This window comes from Apodemus sylvaticus, chromosome 10 (assembly GCF_947179515.1).
Source record: "Apodemus sylvaticus chromosome 10, mApoSyl1.1, whole genome shotgun sequence".
In the NCBI taxonomy this organism is placed as follows: Eukaryota; Metazoa; Chordata; class Mammalia; order Rodentia; family Muridae; genus Apodemus; species Apodemus sylvaticus.
Genome location: NC_067481.1, coordinates 19,738,235 through 19,757,200, shown reverse-complemented (window position 1 = coordinate 19,757,200; position 18,966 = coordinate 19,738,235). Strand labels below are relative to the sequence as shown.

Genomic DNA, 18,966 nt, shown 5'->3' with positions numbered 1-18,966 from the left:
TCACAGGATGCTGGGATGTTCACAGCTCTGGGGCCATACTTGTTTGAGATAGCTCTGGTGCTACACTGGCCACACCCCTTTTGTTGTTCTGCCGTCATGAAGCAAGTGTGTGAGCATTTATTGGGACATCAAGTACAGAGAGGAAGTGAAGGTGGGATTGTCGATCTGACAGATGTTCAGGAAACTATGGAAGGCTCCAGAAGGTCCACTGTCCCAACATGAACTTGGATGAAAGTTGGGTGTGGGTGTGTCCGTTCACAAGTTAGAGGCCAGTCTTGACTACAGAGTTAAGATTTAGGCTAGCTTGGGCTACTCTGGCTCAACAAACAAACAACAAATAAATAAAAAGACAAAAACAAAAGCCCCAAACATATTTTTCTTTCTTTCAACTTATTTGACTTTGTTTTTCAATGGGTAAATTTTAGGATAATACCTAACCATTTAATAAATGTAAACATATCAAATAAACATCAGTCAGTGGCACGTGTCAGAGAGCATGTGCCTCCAAGGACAAAGGCTTGAAGAAGAGGCCTACATTCTATAAAGACCTGAGATGCTAAGGGTGTTGGTGAATCAGGCCAGTGAGGCCCCTTACCTGAGTCTCTAGAGCAATGCTTCCCAACATTCCTGCCGCGAGACCCTTTAATACACTTCCTCATGTGGCGATCCCTCCCACCATAAAATTATTTAGTTGCTACTTCATAGCTAATTTTCCTACAATTATGAACCGCAGTGTATATATCTTGGTGACCCTTGTGAAAGAGTTGTTCAACCCCCACAGACCAAAGCTGGTGTGGGATGGGAAATCTCAAAAAGCAAGATGATCTCACAGTCTGGATGAGCCTGAGAAGCAAGGTCAAAGGACAAGCCTAAGCAGTCAGATGGAGAAGGCTCCCCTCCCCCATGGCCAGACAGCACCTGACCCACCTCTCGGAACCTCAGTGTTCTCTCTCATGCCCAGAGACAATGCAAGGCTGTGATGGGGCCATGAGCGGGAATTAACATTTAAGATCCACCACCATAGCTGGGTGGTGGTGGTGCACACCTTTAATCCCAGCCCTTGGGAGGCAGAGGCGGGCGTATTTCTGAGTTCGAGGCCAGCCTGGTCTACAGAGTGAGTTCCAGGACAAACAGGGCGACACAGTGGCTGTTTAGCACTAGATGATGGGTTTCTGAAGGGGTAGCTCTGTGTGATGGGGAAGCGGAGGCTGGCGCAAAGAGCTCATCTCCAGTCAGTGGAAACAGTACCACAGCCGAGACCTTGGTTAGGGAGGCCTGACCCCGGAGCTGCCAGCTGCCGCACTCCTGGCCACATCTGTGTATCGTCAGAAGCCGCATTCCCAGGGAGCCATGCAGGCAGCACGGGAGCACTGCTGGGTGCAGAGCCACTTCCCTCCGCGGCAGTGCCTGGGCGCTCGAGCTTGGGGGGCAGGCAACTTTTCCCTCCTCGAAACTCCTTGTTTTCTTTAGCGTACTAATCTATTTTCTGTCAATAAATGGGGAACAAGTAACTTCACACGTTCCTGAAGATTGCAGGAGTATCCATGACGGGAGGGAGAACACAGAATGGGACACAGGCCTAAGAAGTTGGGTCCCCTGTTTCCTCCTCCAGACGATGCCCCCTTTATGCCTGCTCTCACACAAGGGATCGTGGCTGGTACTGCTTCTCCAGCACACCACGTAAAAGCCTGCGGTGTTTAAAATTCCAGCCCTTGGCCAAGGAGATGGCTCATCAGGTGAAGGTCAGCAGAGCCAGCCTGTGATCTGAATCTGATCTCTGAAACCCACAGAAAAAAGCCAGTGTGGCCCTGCACATCTGTAATGCCAGCACATCTGTAATGCCAGCACATCTGTAATGCCAGCACATCTGTAATGCCAGCATGCTCACAGTGAGAAGGGAGGACTGGCTGGAAACTAGAGACAGGCTTGGAACAGAGCTCCCTGGAACACACTTATCTAGCAAGTGTGAGGCCCTGGCTCAGTTCTGAGACACCACACACACCTCACATACCACACCCACACCACACCCACCCACCACACACATCTCACACATACACTCACACCACCACACACACCCATACAAACACATACCACACACACACCACACATACATATCTCACATACCCTACACACACCCACATATACCACACACACATACATCTACATTACATATATACATCACATACCACACACACATACTACACATATACCACACACACATAGCTACACACACCACACATCACACACACCTACAATACACATGCACACATAGCACACACACATCACATACATACATCACATACCATACACACACACTCCCCACAGAGTGCCTTCTGCCTCAAAGTGAAGGGAGAGAACTGACTCCCGGAACCTGCCTTTTGGCCTCCACAGATGTGCTAAGGTAAACTCAGTCAGAACACTACACACACATTCAGAACACTAGCTCCTTTGGATTCCACATCTTTGTCCCTGGTCCCTGTACAGTGTCTGGCACAAAGCAGTTATTCCAGGACAGCTGGGTTTGACTTGATCAGTGCCACTCTATTCCCGATCAGTGACAGAGCCAAAAGGAGGCTCCCAGAATTCTATGCTTGGGCCAGATGGCTTCAAACAAACAGTTCTTCCCCCGCGTTGAGGGCGGAGAGCGATTATTCTCCCTTGAGAATCTCCTTAGTTGTATGGCTTCTTTGCCATCAGACCGTGTCCATGACCACATGCGTGACTCACATACACTTCAGGATCAAGTTCCAAGAATTTAAAGATCCTATAAGTCCATTTTCCAACAAGGAGAACTTATATATTGGTTGCTCTAAAGGTCTGAGCATTCTAGGTGAACCAAGAGAAATCCTGTCTAGGACGTATTTCATGGTGTGTATGTGTGCAGTGTGTGTGTGTGTGTGTGTGTGTGTATCGCAGTGTAGAATAGTCTCTAGGACAATCTCATGTTCATAAAAGATACAGCCAAATTTAAACATAAAGAGTCTGAAAAGAGAGAAGACAGATGGTATTTTTGAGGACAAGGGAAACCTTTGTTGGGTGGCAGTTGGCTTCATTTATGGGGAGCCAGTATTTGTTTGCAATTGGACAAGGGGCTGAGAAGGTGAGATGGCCCAGTGGGTAGGGGCGGTGCTTGCTTCCTGCCAACCCCAAGTTATTCTCTGGCCTCCACATCTGCATCATGACATGTGTGCCCCCCCCCCCACAAAAATATGTCATAAGAATTAATTAAAAATACATAGAAGACTAAAATCATAAAAACAAAACAGAACCTCACAGTAAGGCCTGGGTCTGTGGCCAGTAAGCCTGCGACCTGAGCTCACAGATGCTCCGGAAGGAAGGCCAAGGGTCTGCCTGTGTTCTGTAACCACTCATGTCCAGGATCCTTCCCAGGAGTACCAAACGGGCACAGGCAGCCTGGCCCCTGATGCCCAGACTGTCTCCTATCCTGCCTCGCTATTCCTTTACCAGGGAATGCAAGGAACTTTTTGTGTACATAGTATCAGAATTAGAACCCAGGGCCTCATACTCACTTGGCAAATGTCTAAAACTAGCTCTCATGAGATCTTAGAGCTAAAAACTGTACAGGACGAACTTCAAGCCCTAACCTTTCCACTGAGAGAAGGAATGGGCTGATGCTACCCCACTAGCTGGCAGAAGAAGGCAGGAGCCCTCCGAGTGGACAGTCAGAGCCCTGGGAAGGCCAGGCCTTAGGCCTGGAGCCTTTCCAACCGCCTTGGACACAGGACAAGAGGAATGTATTCTGGTTGTTTACCCTGTTGCTTGGGACTCGGATCTCAGCCGAGGAACAGCTGACAAGTGGTGACTAAGCTCCCATCCCTGGGCATCCGTCTGTAGGACACTTCACACTCTCACGCGCCTCCCACCGCCTCTGCTCTCGGAAGGGACAGCTGAGCCTTCTCTGGTGGGCCGGGGAGGGGATCTGCGGCTAAGGAGGTTAGGCACTCGGTCCTGGCATCAGGGTGGAAGATGACCCAAGCTGGCAAGAACTCAGTGTGTGACTGTGCTACCGAGGGCTGAGGGCGGTGGGTGGCACTTGCTCCCTTCAAGTAGCCTGTCTGAAATCTGAGGTAAAGCTTACAGAGTTCCCTCTCATCCTTCTAGCTTGAGGCTCAGCTTGGACAGCCTGGCCCAAGAATGAACCCAGGCAATAAATCAGGCTTATCCACATCCTAGCTGGAGTCATTCCCAAAGCCCAGGGCAGCCATGACGGTACAGGCAGGGTCCGCTCTGCATGGCGGCCTCCCAGGGCACGCTGCACCTGGGTAATCTCATTGCTTGGTCTCTTTTCTTGGGGATCAGGACATAAGCCAGTTATTTCAACCTGTGGGCAGCCCCCCCCAAAACAACAAAAAACCCAAACAAAACAAAGTCACAACCCAACTCAAAGAAAATCCCCCAAAATGATCCACATAAATTGTGGTCCTTAGTCCTTTTGGTGAGGGACACGCTGGCTTCCAGTAGAGGAGAGGGGACTTCCAGAGCAGGGTTTGAGAGATGCTGAGGAGCAGAGCTGACACTACGGAGACTTGTGGATCTGCAGCTGCCCATTCCCATCTGGACTGGGACTGTGAGGCTGGAGGAAGCCTCAGGCACTAGGGCTACCTGGGTGGCTGTGGGCAAGCCACAGAGAAGGTGACCTGACCCCCCTGTGGCACATCAAGATCTTAGGACAAGGAGTCTCCTTTTCCTTCCTCTCTTCAAAGCTATGGCCTGTGACAGATTTGGATTTGAACCTGATTTAGCCACCAGCTAAAGTTCTTAATGTCTGCCCGGGCCACCTTTGTTGTCCTGGCTGTCTTAGACCACAATGCACCAGGCCAATGGGAGGCAGGTTTAACTTCCAGTTAGCTTCCTCTTGGGAGACACCTGACAGCTGGTGGCCACTGTTCTAATCACTCAGCCACGCCGAGCTCTGTGGCGTGAGGGTTTTTTGTTCAACACGAGCTTCCTGTGAAGTCAAACATCTCCCAGGTCTGGACTTGCCCCTACAGGCCCTGCCGTCCTCAGCTGTATCCAGAGCCGAGCTGCGTGCTCCTGTACTGCCTCTCACAGACATGCATACCAAGGGCAGCAATCACGCCAGGCCACGTGACAGACCAGTCTGCTCCCTCCCAGCTCCAGCTGACTCAAGAACAGCTAGGGTGCCAACCATCAGAGCAGAGCCCGGGATACCCCATGTCTGTTGCTGACGGAAAGCTGAGGTGGAATGTGGCGGCCCCTGTGTGGCTTCCCTTTCGCTCTCTGGAGTTCTACTTACTATGTAATCCCCCCCCCCCCCAACACCAAGTCAGGGTCTCACAGCGTAGTCCAGGCTGGCCTAGGGCCCATGGTCATCCTCCTGCCTTAGCCTCCCCAGTGTGGTTAATTTGGGTGCGAGCCCAGAGGGGTATCACCTTGGCATACCTTCTTGACAGCACACTGGAAGCCTGTCTGCTTGTCTTTCATCCTGTGGACCTCGCCGAAGGAGCCCCTGCCCACACGAGGCTGCTGTGCCATCCAGTGCACCTCTTCTCGGTACTCATAATCCACTGGTTTGAGTTTCTGGGGTTGAAGAGGAGGAGGAGGAGGAGGAGGTCAGTTTCAATGACCTGGGCAGCAGGGGGACAAAGGGCCACAGTGGAGAAGGCTCTCCAGCCAACAGCTAAGGCTGAATGGTGACATCCAAAGATGCCGCCAGCCCTACAGTGGGATGATAAGGAGGACCGGCCGAAAGGGGTTCTGAGGAACAAGAAGACAAAGGTGGGGCTGGAGAGATGGCTCAGAGGTTAAGAGCATGGCCGCCCTTCCAGAGCTCCTGAGTTCCATTCCCAGCAACCACCTGGTGGCTTGTAACTATGTATGACGAGATCTGGCGCCCTCTTCTGGCCTGCAGGCAGAATGCTGTATACTTAAATAAATCTTAAAAAGAAAAAAAAGGGGTGGCCTCCATGGGGCCACCCCGCAGATAATTCCTGTGATGAGGCAGAATTGCCAACAACCTTGATAATGGAACATATAACTCAGTAACTAGAAGGTTGACGAGATGGGCATGCACAGTATTAAAAGTGAATAGAATCAATCCCTCAAGTTGAACAAATCGCTTCAAGTTCTGAAGTTATTCAGGCAGAGACCTGAAGGGAAGGGAGGGGAGGGGGAATGAGGAAAGGGAGGAAGGCGATGGAGGGGGAGGGGGGAGAGAGGGCGGCATCCTCTGTTCACTGGATATTTTCACTCAACACACACAATCCAGCAACAGTGGAATGACCTGAAGAACTGAAAACAGGAGCAGCCAGAAAGGCCGTGGGAAGCGAGGCTGTGGGAGGAGGGCCTCACGGATGCATGCCAGATACAGCAGTCAGTAAAGTCACACAAGCAGTAAAGCCCGGGTTCGGTCATCACCTTGCAGTTACTGATTGTGCGAAACCTTTAAGAGGAGTGGCCTAATGGGAGAAAATATGCCTAATATGTGTGTGTGTGTGTGTGTGTGTGAGTGAGTGTGTGTGTGTGTGTGTGTGTGAGTGTGTGTGTGTGTGTGTGTGTGTATGCGCGCGCACACACGCCCTTCAAGAGAAAGCTGCCTTCATCTGTCTCTGCTTTGAGGTCTGATGGAGTCAGTGTACCTTCTCCACCAGGTGCTCAGCCATAGTACTAGGCCCCAAACCTCTGACCTATCAGCCCAAACAAACCTTTCTTCAAGTTCATTGTCTTATGCTTTGTGTCATGGTAACAGAATCCCCGATTGCAGTCTCCAATGCCGCAATCTCCAATGAGCGAACTCACTTGTTACTATGGGTGTGAAGGACTCTGTTATCCAGGGACCCTTCTCTCAGGGTCTGCTGACACCCTGCTTCCACAGAAAGCCCTACGAGGACCCCCCCATCTGTGGCCTCTCATCTGGGAGGCGGCGACTGGACTAGAGGGAGGTTAGTTACCTCGGTGAGCAGGACCCCCTCGTTGTCTTCAGTTTCAGGGCTGAGCCTCTGCATCTTGGAGCTCCCTGATGACCATGTCTTAGCCAGGCTGGCCAGGCTGTGGGCCTGGCCTGAGCTCACACTTCCTTGTAGGGCATGCACCAGGTATTCTTCCACAGGAACCTTTTCTAGGGCACCCTGGGACAGGCCGCTGGACTCCAGGTGTGGGCCAGGCAGGGGCTTCTGACTGTCTCCATAGGCCAGTTTGCTTAGGTGTGGTGGGCCAGGTAGAGGCCGCTGGCCACTTACAACGGCTAGTTTGTCCAGGAAGGCGGAGTCCAGCGTACAGGGTCTCCAGGGCTCCAGGGGGTAGACCGGGAAAGGATGAGGCATTCCGCTGTAGGGGAATGGGTGAGTGAGGTGGGGCAGGGGGCCTGCGGCCTGGGGGTGGTGGAGTTTCCACACGTGGTTTAGACATTGCAAGGGGCTGATCAGTTTGTGGAGTTCTGGTCGAGGCAGTACCGGTCGCAGGCCTTCATCTTGTTTTTGAAAGCACAGGTGGCTAAGGCCTGGTCCCCTCAGAGGCTTGGTGAACTGGGAGACATTTCTGGCATACAGGTTGCCTAGTGGAGACTCGTCTTCCTGCAGGAAAAATACAGGCGTTACAAGTCCCAGTCCAAACGCCCATGAGCTGGGACCAGGGCATCGGGCATTGGGTCTCACCTGCACTGGGACGGTACAGCTCTCTTGCTCAGGGATTCTGGGCAGGGGCTTGGCTAAGGCCACTCCTGCCTGGGCCAGTGACTTCGACCTCTTCTTCCTACGTTTTTTCCGGGCTTTGCTGTGACGCTTTCCTGTCCGGCACACTCGGGTCATTTTGCCTTCAGTCGCATGGGCCACATTGTTGGGGATTTGATCGAGACTCTCAGACTGGCTGTCAAAAAAAAAAAGGGGACACAGCCACATTTTGAGTGCGAGGGAGTGAGAAGACAGACTCAGAGTGCGAAACCAGCTCTGTCATCGCAGTCACGCATGCTTAATGACAGGGGACGCGTGGAGAAGCGCGGTGTCAGGTGAGTATGCCGGCCATCACGGAGTAAACTAGCACAAACGCGGACGGCTGTATACCACAGGGTGATGTGAGCCTATGTATCTGCTACTGTGTACGTGGCTCACTGTTGAGCAAAACGCCGTTCTGTGGTACCTCTGTACCTGTATAGCGTGGACAAGGTCCTAACCCCCAAGGAATACCAAATTTTCTCATTTATGAAAGTATTTCCCGCCACGTCGGGGTGGTGGTGGGGTGTAATGAGAGCAGTTCGTAGGCCTTAGTGCCTAGCCCTCAGCAGGTTGCCCCATAGACTGCTTGTTGCCCTGGGCTGGGTCAGACCCTCCGTTCTCCTCCAGGGTGCCAGCCCTCTTGCTGCTCCTTGGGTGAACTGAGGCAGAGGGGCCACTCTTGGGGCAGGCATCTCGGCTCTGACAAGTCAGAGTCTCTGTTGTCGACACCCTTGGCCCTTGGAGGTATCTAGTTGCCACGGGAACATGAGACTCTGCCAAATGGACTCCCTTTCTGGATGGTGAAGCCACCAAGGATCTGCTAGGCTCCTACCCAGGTCAGGTATTAAAGGAACTTGTTTCAGGCAAGGGTCTGAAGAAACTGCTGTGAAAACAGCCGTGAGCTCTGACCACAGCCTCAGCCACAGCCCTTCCTGGGATGCTGGGAGCCCACCAACTTCTCTCAAGCAGCCAAAAGAAGAGTTCATCAGAAAACCCATTTTCTGGGTCAAAAGGTCCCTGAGGCTACATAAGGAATTGCCTAGACCCTAAGGTGGACAGGAGCCTCCCATCCTGATCCCCGAGGGCGTCTCCCCTGAAGGATAGTGAAAGTAACCCTTCCGGACCGTGCTCATGGCTATAGACCAGTTCAAAGTCGCTGCTGTTCCCGGAACTCTGTTCGAGGGGAAAGCAGAGGTGTCTCAAGGACTCAGGGTAGAGTAAAAATAAAATGTCAACTTGACGGAGCCAGGGGCAGCTTCTGAAACGCTGACCTGGCCCAGAGTAGCTGGCCAGGAAAGCTGGGTGCAGGCCAGGAGCAGAACCCAGGTGCTGAAGCAGGGAGCCAGAGGCCCGATGGGCGTGGCCTGGGCAGGCCGGGCCGGTGGGCGTGGCGTTGGCTCCCCTCCCCTCCTAGCTCCAGCTGGCTTTCTTACCTGTACTGCTGTGACCCAGCGATGAAAATGCGCTCTGAGAAGGTGGGGCTGAACTCTTGGCTATTCTCACCTGTGATTGAGGGAAAAGGGTCAGATTAGCGGGGGATGAGAACACTGAGGAGAGAGACTTTTACATTTAGGACCGAATGGCCGCTTTCTTTCCCTGCCATATTCCTCCATCTGGTGGCTCACCTCCCAGCCACCACCTCAGTGGAGGGCACCCTGTGGCCTTCACTTCAGCTTACCAGTGAAGAGAGGACTGCCCGTAAAATGGGGATCACAGGGAGCCTGCCTCACTTACAGCGAAGCTTCCTAGAACATTCCGAATGCCACAGGGCACACAGTTGCCCCCGATAAACAAGCTGGCATGACACGTGCACTCACTTCATTCGAGCTCATGTCAGTGTTCTTTTCCCGTTTGGAAAGCCTCGGGAAGTGGAGCAGAGGATGTACGTAGGATGCGTGGGGCGCAATGCCAGGCTCTAGTCTGACACCTGGGCTAGATGGAGGGAAGGGGGCTCTGGTGCTACCGAGACCCGCTGGGAGTTCTTGTTTCCCAGGCAGCCATCGATATCATCCGGAGGCAACCAGAGCAGAAGTGGAGAAAGCCAGGCTTGGCCTCCTGCTGAGGCTAGCAGCTCAGAGACTGCAGGGTGAGGGTCTGCAGGCCAGAGGAGCTTTCTGGGAGACTTGTCCTTTCCCGCCTGGGCCTCTCCACATGCTGCCGTTTAGTGCTTCGGCAGAAGGCTAAGAGGCAGCCTGATGCTCCTGCAGAGGCTTTAAGCAATCCTGACTCCTGGCTGCTCCCTGTTTGGGTCACAATGGTTCAGCCTCTATTTGCTATGGTCTCCACGATCCACCTTAGCATGTTTACAGCTCCTACTTACACAGGCTGGGCTAGACCCTCCATTGTGTCTGGAGAGATGCTCTGTCACTCTGACCTTGCTCCCCACGGGGATTCCCAGGTTGGCCTCTTGTGCCCAGCCACCCATCTGTGAGCCCACTCATTTGCCACTGTATCCATAGCAACCCCAGGTCCTTACATTCAGCCTGGGCGATGATGGAGATGGCGGGTGGTCCACCCTCGGAACCTTCCTTGGCGGTGCCTTTGGTGATCACGTCGTTCAGGATCCCCCACTTCCCACAGAACACAGGGCTCTTCTCCACGGCCTCAAGCTTGAAGATGCAGCTCTGCTTCTTGCCCAGTGACTGCGTCTTCTCCTTGGCTTTGGCAAGCTCCTTCTGCTGCCCGACTGCTGCCCCAGGAGTGCCTGGACAGGGCACCTCCATCACGGCCATCTCCTAGGCTGTGCTCACCCTGACGGAGCAAACACAGACTTGGTCAAATCCCAGGCTCGATGTGGTCAGCACAGTTAAGCATGCTAGGAGGGGAAATGTGCGTGCGTGTGTGCATGTATGGGGGGGTACATGGGAGGTCCTTGGCTCTTTATGTCTAGTGTTCTCATTCTCTAGACACCCTGAGTGGTAAGGACAGCACCCTTGAAGCATTTATTACAAGCATCCACTTGTGGGAGCCCTGGTCTACTGGCACTGTAGTATAAATGGGTTCCTCTCGGGGCTGGGGAGATGGCTCAGTGGTTAAAACACTGCTGTTTTTCCAGAGGACCCAGGTTCAATTCCTAGCACCCACATGGTGGCTCACAACTGTCTATAACTCTAGTTCCAGGGGATCTAACGCCCTCACACACACAGACATGGAGGCAAAACACCAGTGCACATAAAATAAATAAATAAATAAATAAATAAATCATTTAAAAAAATGGATTCCTTTGCTGTGCCTTCAGAGGGACAGAAGTTATTTTCTTCTGTGGTGTAGCCACTGGCAAATTGCTCATGTTCAGGTAAATAACCTCACACCCATATCTATGCAAATGACCCTAGTTAAAGTCAACATAATACAATGCACTCTACATGTGCACACACACACACACACACACACACACACACACACACGCACCGACAGGCACGACAGGCACGTAGGAAGGGGAATGGGAAGAGGGATAAGAGGAAACAGATGGCTCAGCAGTTAGAGCACTGGCTGCTTATGCAGAGGACATGGATTTGGCTCCTCATACCCCCACCCCCACGGCAGCTCACAACTATCTATAACTCCAGTTCCAGGGATCCAATGCCCTCTGCTGGCCTCCATGGGTACTGCACACATGTGTTGCACATTATACATAAAGGCAAACCATTAGGAACACATTCTAAATTATTTTAAATTATTATATGTTTTGGGATTTTAAAATGTTTATTTATTTTATGTATGTGAGTACGCTGAAGCTATCTTCAGACACACCAGGAGAGGGCATTAGATCCCATTACAGATGGTTGTGAGCCACCATGTGGTTGCTGGGAATTGAACTCAGGACCTCTGGAAGAGCAGGCAGTGCTCTTAACTGCTGAGCCATCTCTCCAGCCCCCATCTTTGGATTTTTGAAACAGGTATATCCCCAGCTGTCTTAGATCTTAGTCTGTAGACCAGGCTACAAAGATCTGCCTGTTTCTGCTTCCTGAGTGCTGGGATCAAAGGTGTGTGCTACCACCGCCCAGCCTAAAAATAATTTTTTAAAAAAATAAGGTAATGGAGTGAATATTATAAAAATACATTATACACATGTACAAAACCATCAAAGAGCAAATAAAGATATGTTTTAAAGAAGAGTCAGGGGAGGTAGAGGCAGGCAGATTTCTGAGTTCAAGGCCAGCCTGGTCTACAGACTGAGTTTCAGGACAGTTAGGGCTACACAGAGAAACTGTTTCAAAAAAAAGAAGAAGAGTCAGTCTTTCCTTCCCCTGCAGACAGCAGTAACATGGAACCAGATTTTTCTTGTCTCTATAATGACTAAACCTCTTCCTGTTGTGTGGAAAACTTTATTTTTGCGGGACAGGGAGGCAAATCTCATCCTCCAAAAAATGTCACCTCACAGACCCCAAGGACACTTTCCCACACAGAAGGCACATCCGCACTGCCCATGGTGGCTTTTCTCCAATGGACAAAATCAAGGTTTGGTTTTGTTCTTAGCAGGAATAGATACATGCACAGTTATGTCATGATGAGGATACATTTTGCAAACATGTTGCCAGAAGATTTTAGCATCCTATGAATATCGCAGAGTGCATTATGACCTCATAGGGGAGGGAAGGTCTTATGGTGCCAGCAGTACATGCGGCCCATTGTTGGTTGGAACACTGTCATGAAATGCATGGCTTTATATGAATACCTGTGTGCTGAAATGCCACAAGGCCAACTATTCAGCCAAAAATGGGCTGAACACTTGGCTCCTTTCCCATGATGCAACTGTCTGTGGATCTCTAGAAGGTTCTCAAAAATGGCTTCCTCCTCAGATGTCCAACACTCATTTGCTGAAAACTTTGAGGAGATGTTTTTCTTCCAGGCAATGATAGGAGGAACATTTATGCTGGAGACCTTAATACTAACCTTAATACTAATCCTGCCACAAGCGTGAGACCCCACCTTTCTCTGGGTTCCACCCGGACCATGCTGAGCCTGCCCAAGGAATCTGAACAGAGTGTAGTCATATGCTGCTATTCACCTGCGTCCACAGCAGAGACGTATGAAAAGGCTAGGGGTACTCCATGTCCATCAACATTGGAAGACTTTTTCTTCGTTTATTTTCAGGACCAGTTTCTCTGTGTAGCCCTAACTGTCCTGGAGCTCACTCTGTAGACCAGGGTATACCCAAACTCAGAGATCAGTCTCCTGCCTTCTGAATGCTGAAATTAGAAGCATGTGTTACCACGCCCAGCTAGCATTGGAATACTTTTTTCCTTCCTTCCTTCTTTCCTTCCTTCCTTCCTTCCTTCCTTCCTTCCTTCCTTCCTTCCTTTTTCTTTCAATTTTTATTTTTGGAGACAAGGTTTCTCTGTGTAGTTCTGGCTGTTCTGAGGTTCACTATGTAGACCAGACTGGCCTCGAACTAAGAGATCTGCCTGCTTCCCAAGTGCTGGGACTAAAGGCGTGCGCCATCACCTCCTGCCTATGGAATACTTTTTAAAGACAGGAATGTTTCTGTCCTTGTGTGGAGCTGGGGATGGAGCCCAGGCCCTCCAGAACATGTGATGTGTGCTCTACCATTGAATTATACTGTCAGCCAAAACAAGACTTAGACAAAATGTGAATGGGTGTTTTGTCTGCATGTATCTCTGTGTACCACATGTGTGCCTGGTACCCTCAGAAGCCAGGGAAGGATGTCTGAGTCCTTGGAACTGGATTTATGGACAGTTGTGAGGCTACCATGTGGTACGGTTCCCCTGGGAGAGCGGCAATCGCGCTCGACGACACTAAGCCATCACTCTGGCCCAAAGACCAGAACTTACTGACCAGAAGAGCATGACTCGCTGCAGACAAAGCCTGAGACGGAGCCGCATGCAGACAGGTCTTTAAGAATCGCTCTGGGGTGGCAGGCGATCTCCCACAGGTGCTGTCTTCCCTGCTGCACGCCATTACACTCAGCTCATACTTACTTGCTTTTGGGGCAGAAATGCAGACCAAATGAAGCCAACCCTCTATGGGCCCTGGCCTTTTGCCCAGCCATGCCTGGAATCAGTGGGATAGTGGGGAGCTGAGGGATACTAGGCCCAAGCTTCTTCCCAAGTCCTCATGCCCCAACCCCACAGCTACTGAAGTGTGGTCAGCCTAACCTAGAGGGGAAAGGGGCTCTGTTCTTAGTTCTTGCGCCTCTACCCCTTGAGTGTAGGCTAGCTCTGGACTTAGGACGGCTCCAGCCACCAGCAGGGATGCCTGATTCTGGAGGCTGGAATAGACAATCTGTCACTTGGGCACTCGAAGGAGTCTATGGGGAGTTTTGATTTCCAAATAGGCAAAAATCTCCAGGTAGGCTATTACTGTAACTTTCCTTTTTCATTTCTCTACACTTCTCCCTGAGTCCCACAACCTGCTGAACACTGACTTAAAGCCTACAGGAAGCCGGGGCAGTGGTGGTGCAAGCCTTTAATCCCAGCACTTGGGAGGCAGACGCCTTTAATCCCAGCACTTGGGAGGTAGAGGCAGGTGTATTTCTGAGTTGGAGGCCAGCCTGGTCTACAGAGTGAGTTCCAGGACAGCCAGGGCTACACAGAGAAACCCTGTCTCGAAAAACCAAAAAAAAAAAAAAAAAAAAAAAAGCCTACAAGAAAACTGACCTTTCTTAGCATTTTTTTTTTTTGTTTTTTTGTTTTGTTTTTTTTTAAACCGGGGAAAATGAAATTTAAAAATCAGTCGGAAAATCCCCCAAATCTAACAGAAGTTGATGTATGTTCTTAAAGGGACCTCGGGCTACTTCAATCTCCTCATTTTCTTGCGAGAAACCTGAAGCCTACCCAAGTGGGTCCCTGCTCAAAGTCAGCCAGCCCGTGTGGCAGAGCAGAGGCGGGCAGCGGAGCCCAGGCTCTTCAGGCTGGATGCACGCTCATGTTTCCCAGGTCACAGGTGAACGAGAAATGAAGCCCGTGGTCCTCTGTGGTGGGAGGGCTCCTAAGAGCAGAGGGGACCCTATGTGTGGCCACATCTAAGTCTAGAAAACAGCAAGGCAAACTCATGTTGGTCAAACACAGGCTAACCAAGGGCACTAAACAACCAAAGGTACACTTCTAGAGCTTGAGGCAGGACGATCCTGACAACGAGGAAGATGGGAGGGGCTGCACCCTGCTCAGATAGCCCGCCCCTGCCTATTGTTTAAAGCTCACGCTGGCCTACAGCTCCGTCGAGAGGCTGTGGGGCACTCTGCCAGCCCAGGACCTTCCTTTCATCCAGGTGGCAGGCCAGGCAGCAGGCCAGGGGCCCTGTCGCTCCCACCCCCACGCACACACGACAAACACAAGCTGCTCCCTCTGGGGAGAACTTGAGGTTGAAGCCTCCAGTGTACTCCGTGGTGACTCATCACCAGCCTAGCAGCCAGAACAACAAGGAGGACCTCCTGAGAAGCTGACCCAGAGCATGGCAGCTGGATCCGAGAATGGCTGGTCCTCACTTTCACAGTCCCAGCATGCAGCAGCAGAGCTTCTGCAGTTGGCTGTCCGGTGCCACATAACCACGATTCAGCCCCTCTTTGACAGCTTCCAGGTTCGCTGGCCTAACAGCAGCTCTTCCACAAATCCAGACTGGCCTGCTTCCTCTCTCCCTCTCTACTTCTATGTGGGTCTGGCCTATAAAACTCACTTCAGTACCGATTCCAGCACTGGTAGCTAGGTGTTCTTCCCAGGGCGTGGCTCAGGCCCCATCTCCCAGGCTTGAAACTTGTCCTTTCTGTCTCTCCTGCAGCGCATGGGGAGCTGGGACAAGAAGAGGTCAAGACTGTGCTGCATCACTCAACCCAAACCCCTCCTCAGCTCCACCTCAGCCTCCAGGGCATGCAGCCGCCTGCTATCTTCAAGGAAGCCAAGGATGACAGCAATAGCAAGAGCCACACCCAGAGCCCACACAAAGAACAGGCAGGGGGGGTTCACCCAGCACCCTTTCAGGCCTGATGCACCTCTTGCTGTGCCTGACAAGTCTGCAGGAGTCTAGGGGCAGAAGTGACTGGGTGCTACTAGATCAAGCACAAGCTCTGTAAGAGCAGTTGTTCCTGGAGCAAACACGGGTCCCATGGTCCAAGGTCCCTGGCACATACGTAGCAGAGGGCTGCCTTGTCCTGTCTCAGTGAGAGGATGCACTTGCTCCTGCAGAGACTTGATGCACCAGAGTGGGGGGATATGAGGGGGGACTGCCCTCTTAGAGGTGAAGGGGAGGGGGGAGGAACTCTGTGAGGGGAGACTGGGAAGGGGGGCAGCATTCAGGATGTAAATATTCATATATTTACATATATATATATATATATATATTCCATGATTTAAAAGAGAGCAGCTCTTGGTTTGGGCCCAAGAAGGTCTGGGAGCCATAGGAGCAAGACAGTTTGTATTTCTCCAGGGAAAGGGTCATGGTGCTCGCCCGGTTGCCCAAGTGTATACCACTGCAGAGGAGGTTGTCCCAGTGTGCCAGGGCAGGGCCAGGGCTCCCTGCTTGAGTCTGCCTTTGCATGCCTTCCACAGTGAGCTTTCCCACGCAGGAGTTTGCAGCCTGAGTGAACGTTCCTGTCACAGATGACTTCTTAAAGTGCACGCCTGCTAGGTCCACTGAGGAGTAGCTGGGCTGCAAGCCCAGAATCTGCTTTCTGTGTATGTATGCGTATGTGTGTGTGTGTGTATGTGTGTGTGTGTGCATGTGTGTGTGTGTGAGACAGAAACCTGAGCCAGGCAAGCACTCTATCTCCGCAGCATGTTACATCCCCAGACCTTTTCAGGAGGATATTTTGGGGGGGAAGGGGGTGCTGCCAAGCGTGAGAACTTGAGTTTGATCCCTGGAACTCACAGAGTAGAGAAAGAGAACCAATGGCTACAAGTGACCCTCTGACCCCCAACATCTGTACCATGGTGTGTGTGTGCATGCACACACTGTTTGAAAAGAAATCATTTTACTTTAAGATATAGAAGCCGGGGCGGTGGTGGTGCATGCCTTGAATCCCATCACTTGGGAGGTAGAGGCAAGCGGATTTCTGAGTTCGAGGCCAGCCTGGTCTTCAGAGTGAGTTCCAGGACAGCCAGGGCTACACAGAGAAACCCTGTCTCAAAAAACCAAAAAGGAAAAAAAAAAAAAGATAAGGTCAAGGGTCTTGACTCTTGGAAGTCTGCCTTTTTGTCTTCGCCCCCTGCACAGCAGCGACCACGCGCCATCCATGTCTGGCTACAAATCTGAACCTTTAAAAAGTAATGAGTGCTGTGGTGGTCAGAAGAGGCGGTGGGATCTGCTGGTGCTGGAGTCACAGGACAGCTGTGAGCCACCTCGCATGAGAGCAGAGGACTGAACTCAGGTCCTCTGAAAGACCAGCAAATGCCCTCCATGGCTGAGCCATCTCTCCGGTCCCAGGATCTGTCCTTCTATTTTTATTTATGTATGGGCATTTTGCTTCCATGTATGTCTGAGCCATGTCTGGTGCCTGTGGAGGCCTGAGGAGGGCAGCCGATTCCCTGGAACTAGAGTTACAGATGGATGTGAGCGGCCACCCGTAACTGGTCATCAAATCCTCATTCTCCAGAAGAGCAGCCTGTGCTCTTTAGCTACGAAGCCATCTCTAGTCTCTTAGAATCTGTATTCTGGCAAAGCTTTTGGGGTCAGGCCTGCCATTCTCTATATTTATAATAGCCACCAGCACACCTGACTACATTAAAATAAGATATAGATTCAGTTCCTCTGGTACACACTGGAGAGCTCAGATGGAAAGACATCTAGATTCTAGGACAGAAATAAGTTGTAGGCTAAATGAGTCTTTGATTCGTTAAAAGATACCACAGTAACAGTTTAAATGCTGGCCTTTGGAGAAAATAACCTTTCTAAAATATATCATATTTCACTTCCCTCTTTTAGTAAGTACACTTACCCTGAGAACACCAGGCTGGGAACCAGAAGCTATGGCTTCTAGCTTTATTAAAAAAAAAAAGAGGGGGGCATTTTTGTCAAACGAAATCATCCTCGTCACCCTATGAAAGCCAGAAGCGTGCAGCCTCATGTAACTCCTATTAGAAACAGCTGCCCTGGTACCGGAGGTGGACGGGAGGCCCACCCACTCTGGCCTATAAGCCAGGGCCTCTGCAGAAACCCCAGGTCACCATGAAAAGAGTTAGGCAACCTCTGAGCTTATGAAAAGAGTTAGGCAACCTCTGAGCTTCTTCCTACTCCCAGAACACACCAGGTCAGGGTTAATTAAGGGCTGGATGACTCCAATCCAGAACACTAGCGGCTAGTATTTACTAAGCACCTAGTGTTAGTTAACCTTCTTTTCAGTTGTGAAAAAGAAGAAGTTCCCAGCATGTTTGAAAGGTGACACTGGTGAGAGGTGTGGTGAACTCGGCCCCAGCCTCAGGAGCCTTGCGTCTTCTGACTTCTCTCTGGAAGTCAGAGTCCCAACTGTCAGGGATCTTCTGAGTAGAGAGAGGTGCAGAACAGCCGGCCAGAGCTAGTCTGGCTGACAGAGGATGCCAAGCCCATGTCCATCCCCTCGCGCCTTACCAGGCTGGGTAAGGCCGGGCCCTCTGTGTTTCTGCTTCATGTAAACAAGGGATCCACAGCCTCACCTACGGCATTCCACATTCCCTTCACCCCCCTCAAAAGAGACATTAAAACCTCTTTCAGGTCATCTCGAAAATGTCCACCGAAGGTCCAGAGCAAGGCCCTCTCAAACGATCTCGTCTGGAAACAAGAACTCATCCTTCTCTGAATGCCCAGAGGGATAAAAGAAGCAGAAGCAGCGTGCCTCGACTTCCTTAACAAGACACTGGTTGAAACCAATGTTGCCCTGACGCTTCCTCTTTTCTGCCTATGGCTGGCCTAACCATCACCGCCCCGGCTAAGCTTCAGCTAACAGAAAGGAGGGACAGTAGAGCCAGGGAGAACCCAGGGCGAGTGCCAGCGAGAGGGAGCCGCCCTCGCAAATGGCTCCTCAGCCAGTTGTGCCCCACACCTGCTCTGCCCTGGCTCCCCTCTCTGCCCTGTTTGCTGCCCCCTGGCCCCCTGGCATCTAGCCAGCCAGAATGGTCCCTTTACTCAGTGGAGTTGGGCGGCCATGGGCAAGCCTGATTCTCCTTTACTCGCCCTGCCCCCTCTCTGCTTTGTGGATCTGCCCCACCTCCTCACACCATTTACACTCGTCTCCTGCATTCATCCCGCCACTGTCCACTCAGCATAAGGGGTACAGTAGCTGATCCCGCTCACACACGTCTAGGACTGGTGCTAGGTGCTTTTTCTGTATTGTTGACGCACCCGCCGG

The 18,966-nt window shown here is 51.5% G+C and overlaps 1 protein-coding gene across 1 annotated transcript in view; it reads right to left on the bottom strand.

Annotated features, from left to right (window-relative positions):
• Positions 1-18,966, bottom strand: part of Map3k14 (mitogen-activated protein kinase kinase kinase 14) — a 50,943-nt gene that overhangs the window by 13,938 nt on the left and 18,039 nt on the right. Inside the window, exons 2-6 of the mRNA XM_052194954.1 lie at positions 10,168-10,442; positions 9,125-9,194; positions 7,635-7,845; positions 6,933-7,553; positions 5,425-5,562 (exon numbers count right to left, since the gene is read on the bottom strand). Coding sequence (XP_052050914.1) covers positions 5,425-5,562; positions 6,933-7,553; positions 7,635-7,845; positions 9,125-9,194; positions 10,168-10,423 — 1,296 coding nt within the window. The 5' untranslated portion in view covers positions 10,424-10,442. The remainder of the gene's footprint in view (positions 1-5,424; positions 5,563-6,932; positions 7,554-7,634; positions 7,846-9,124; positions 9,195-10,167; positions 10,443-18,966) is intronic.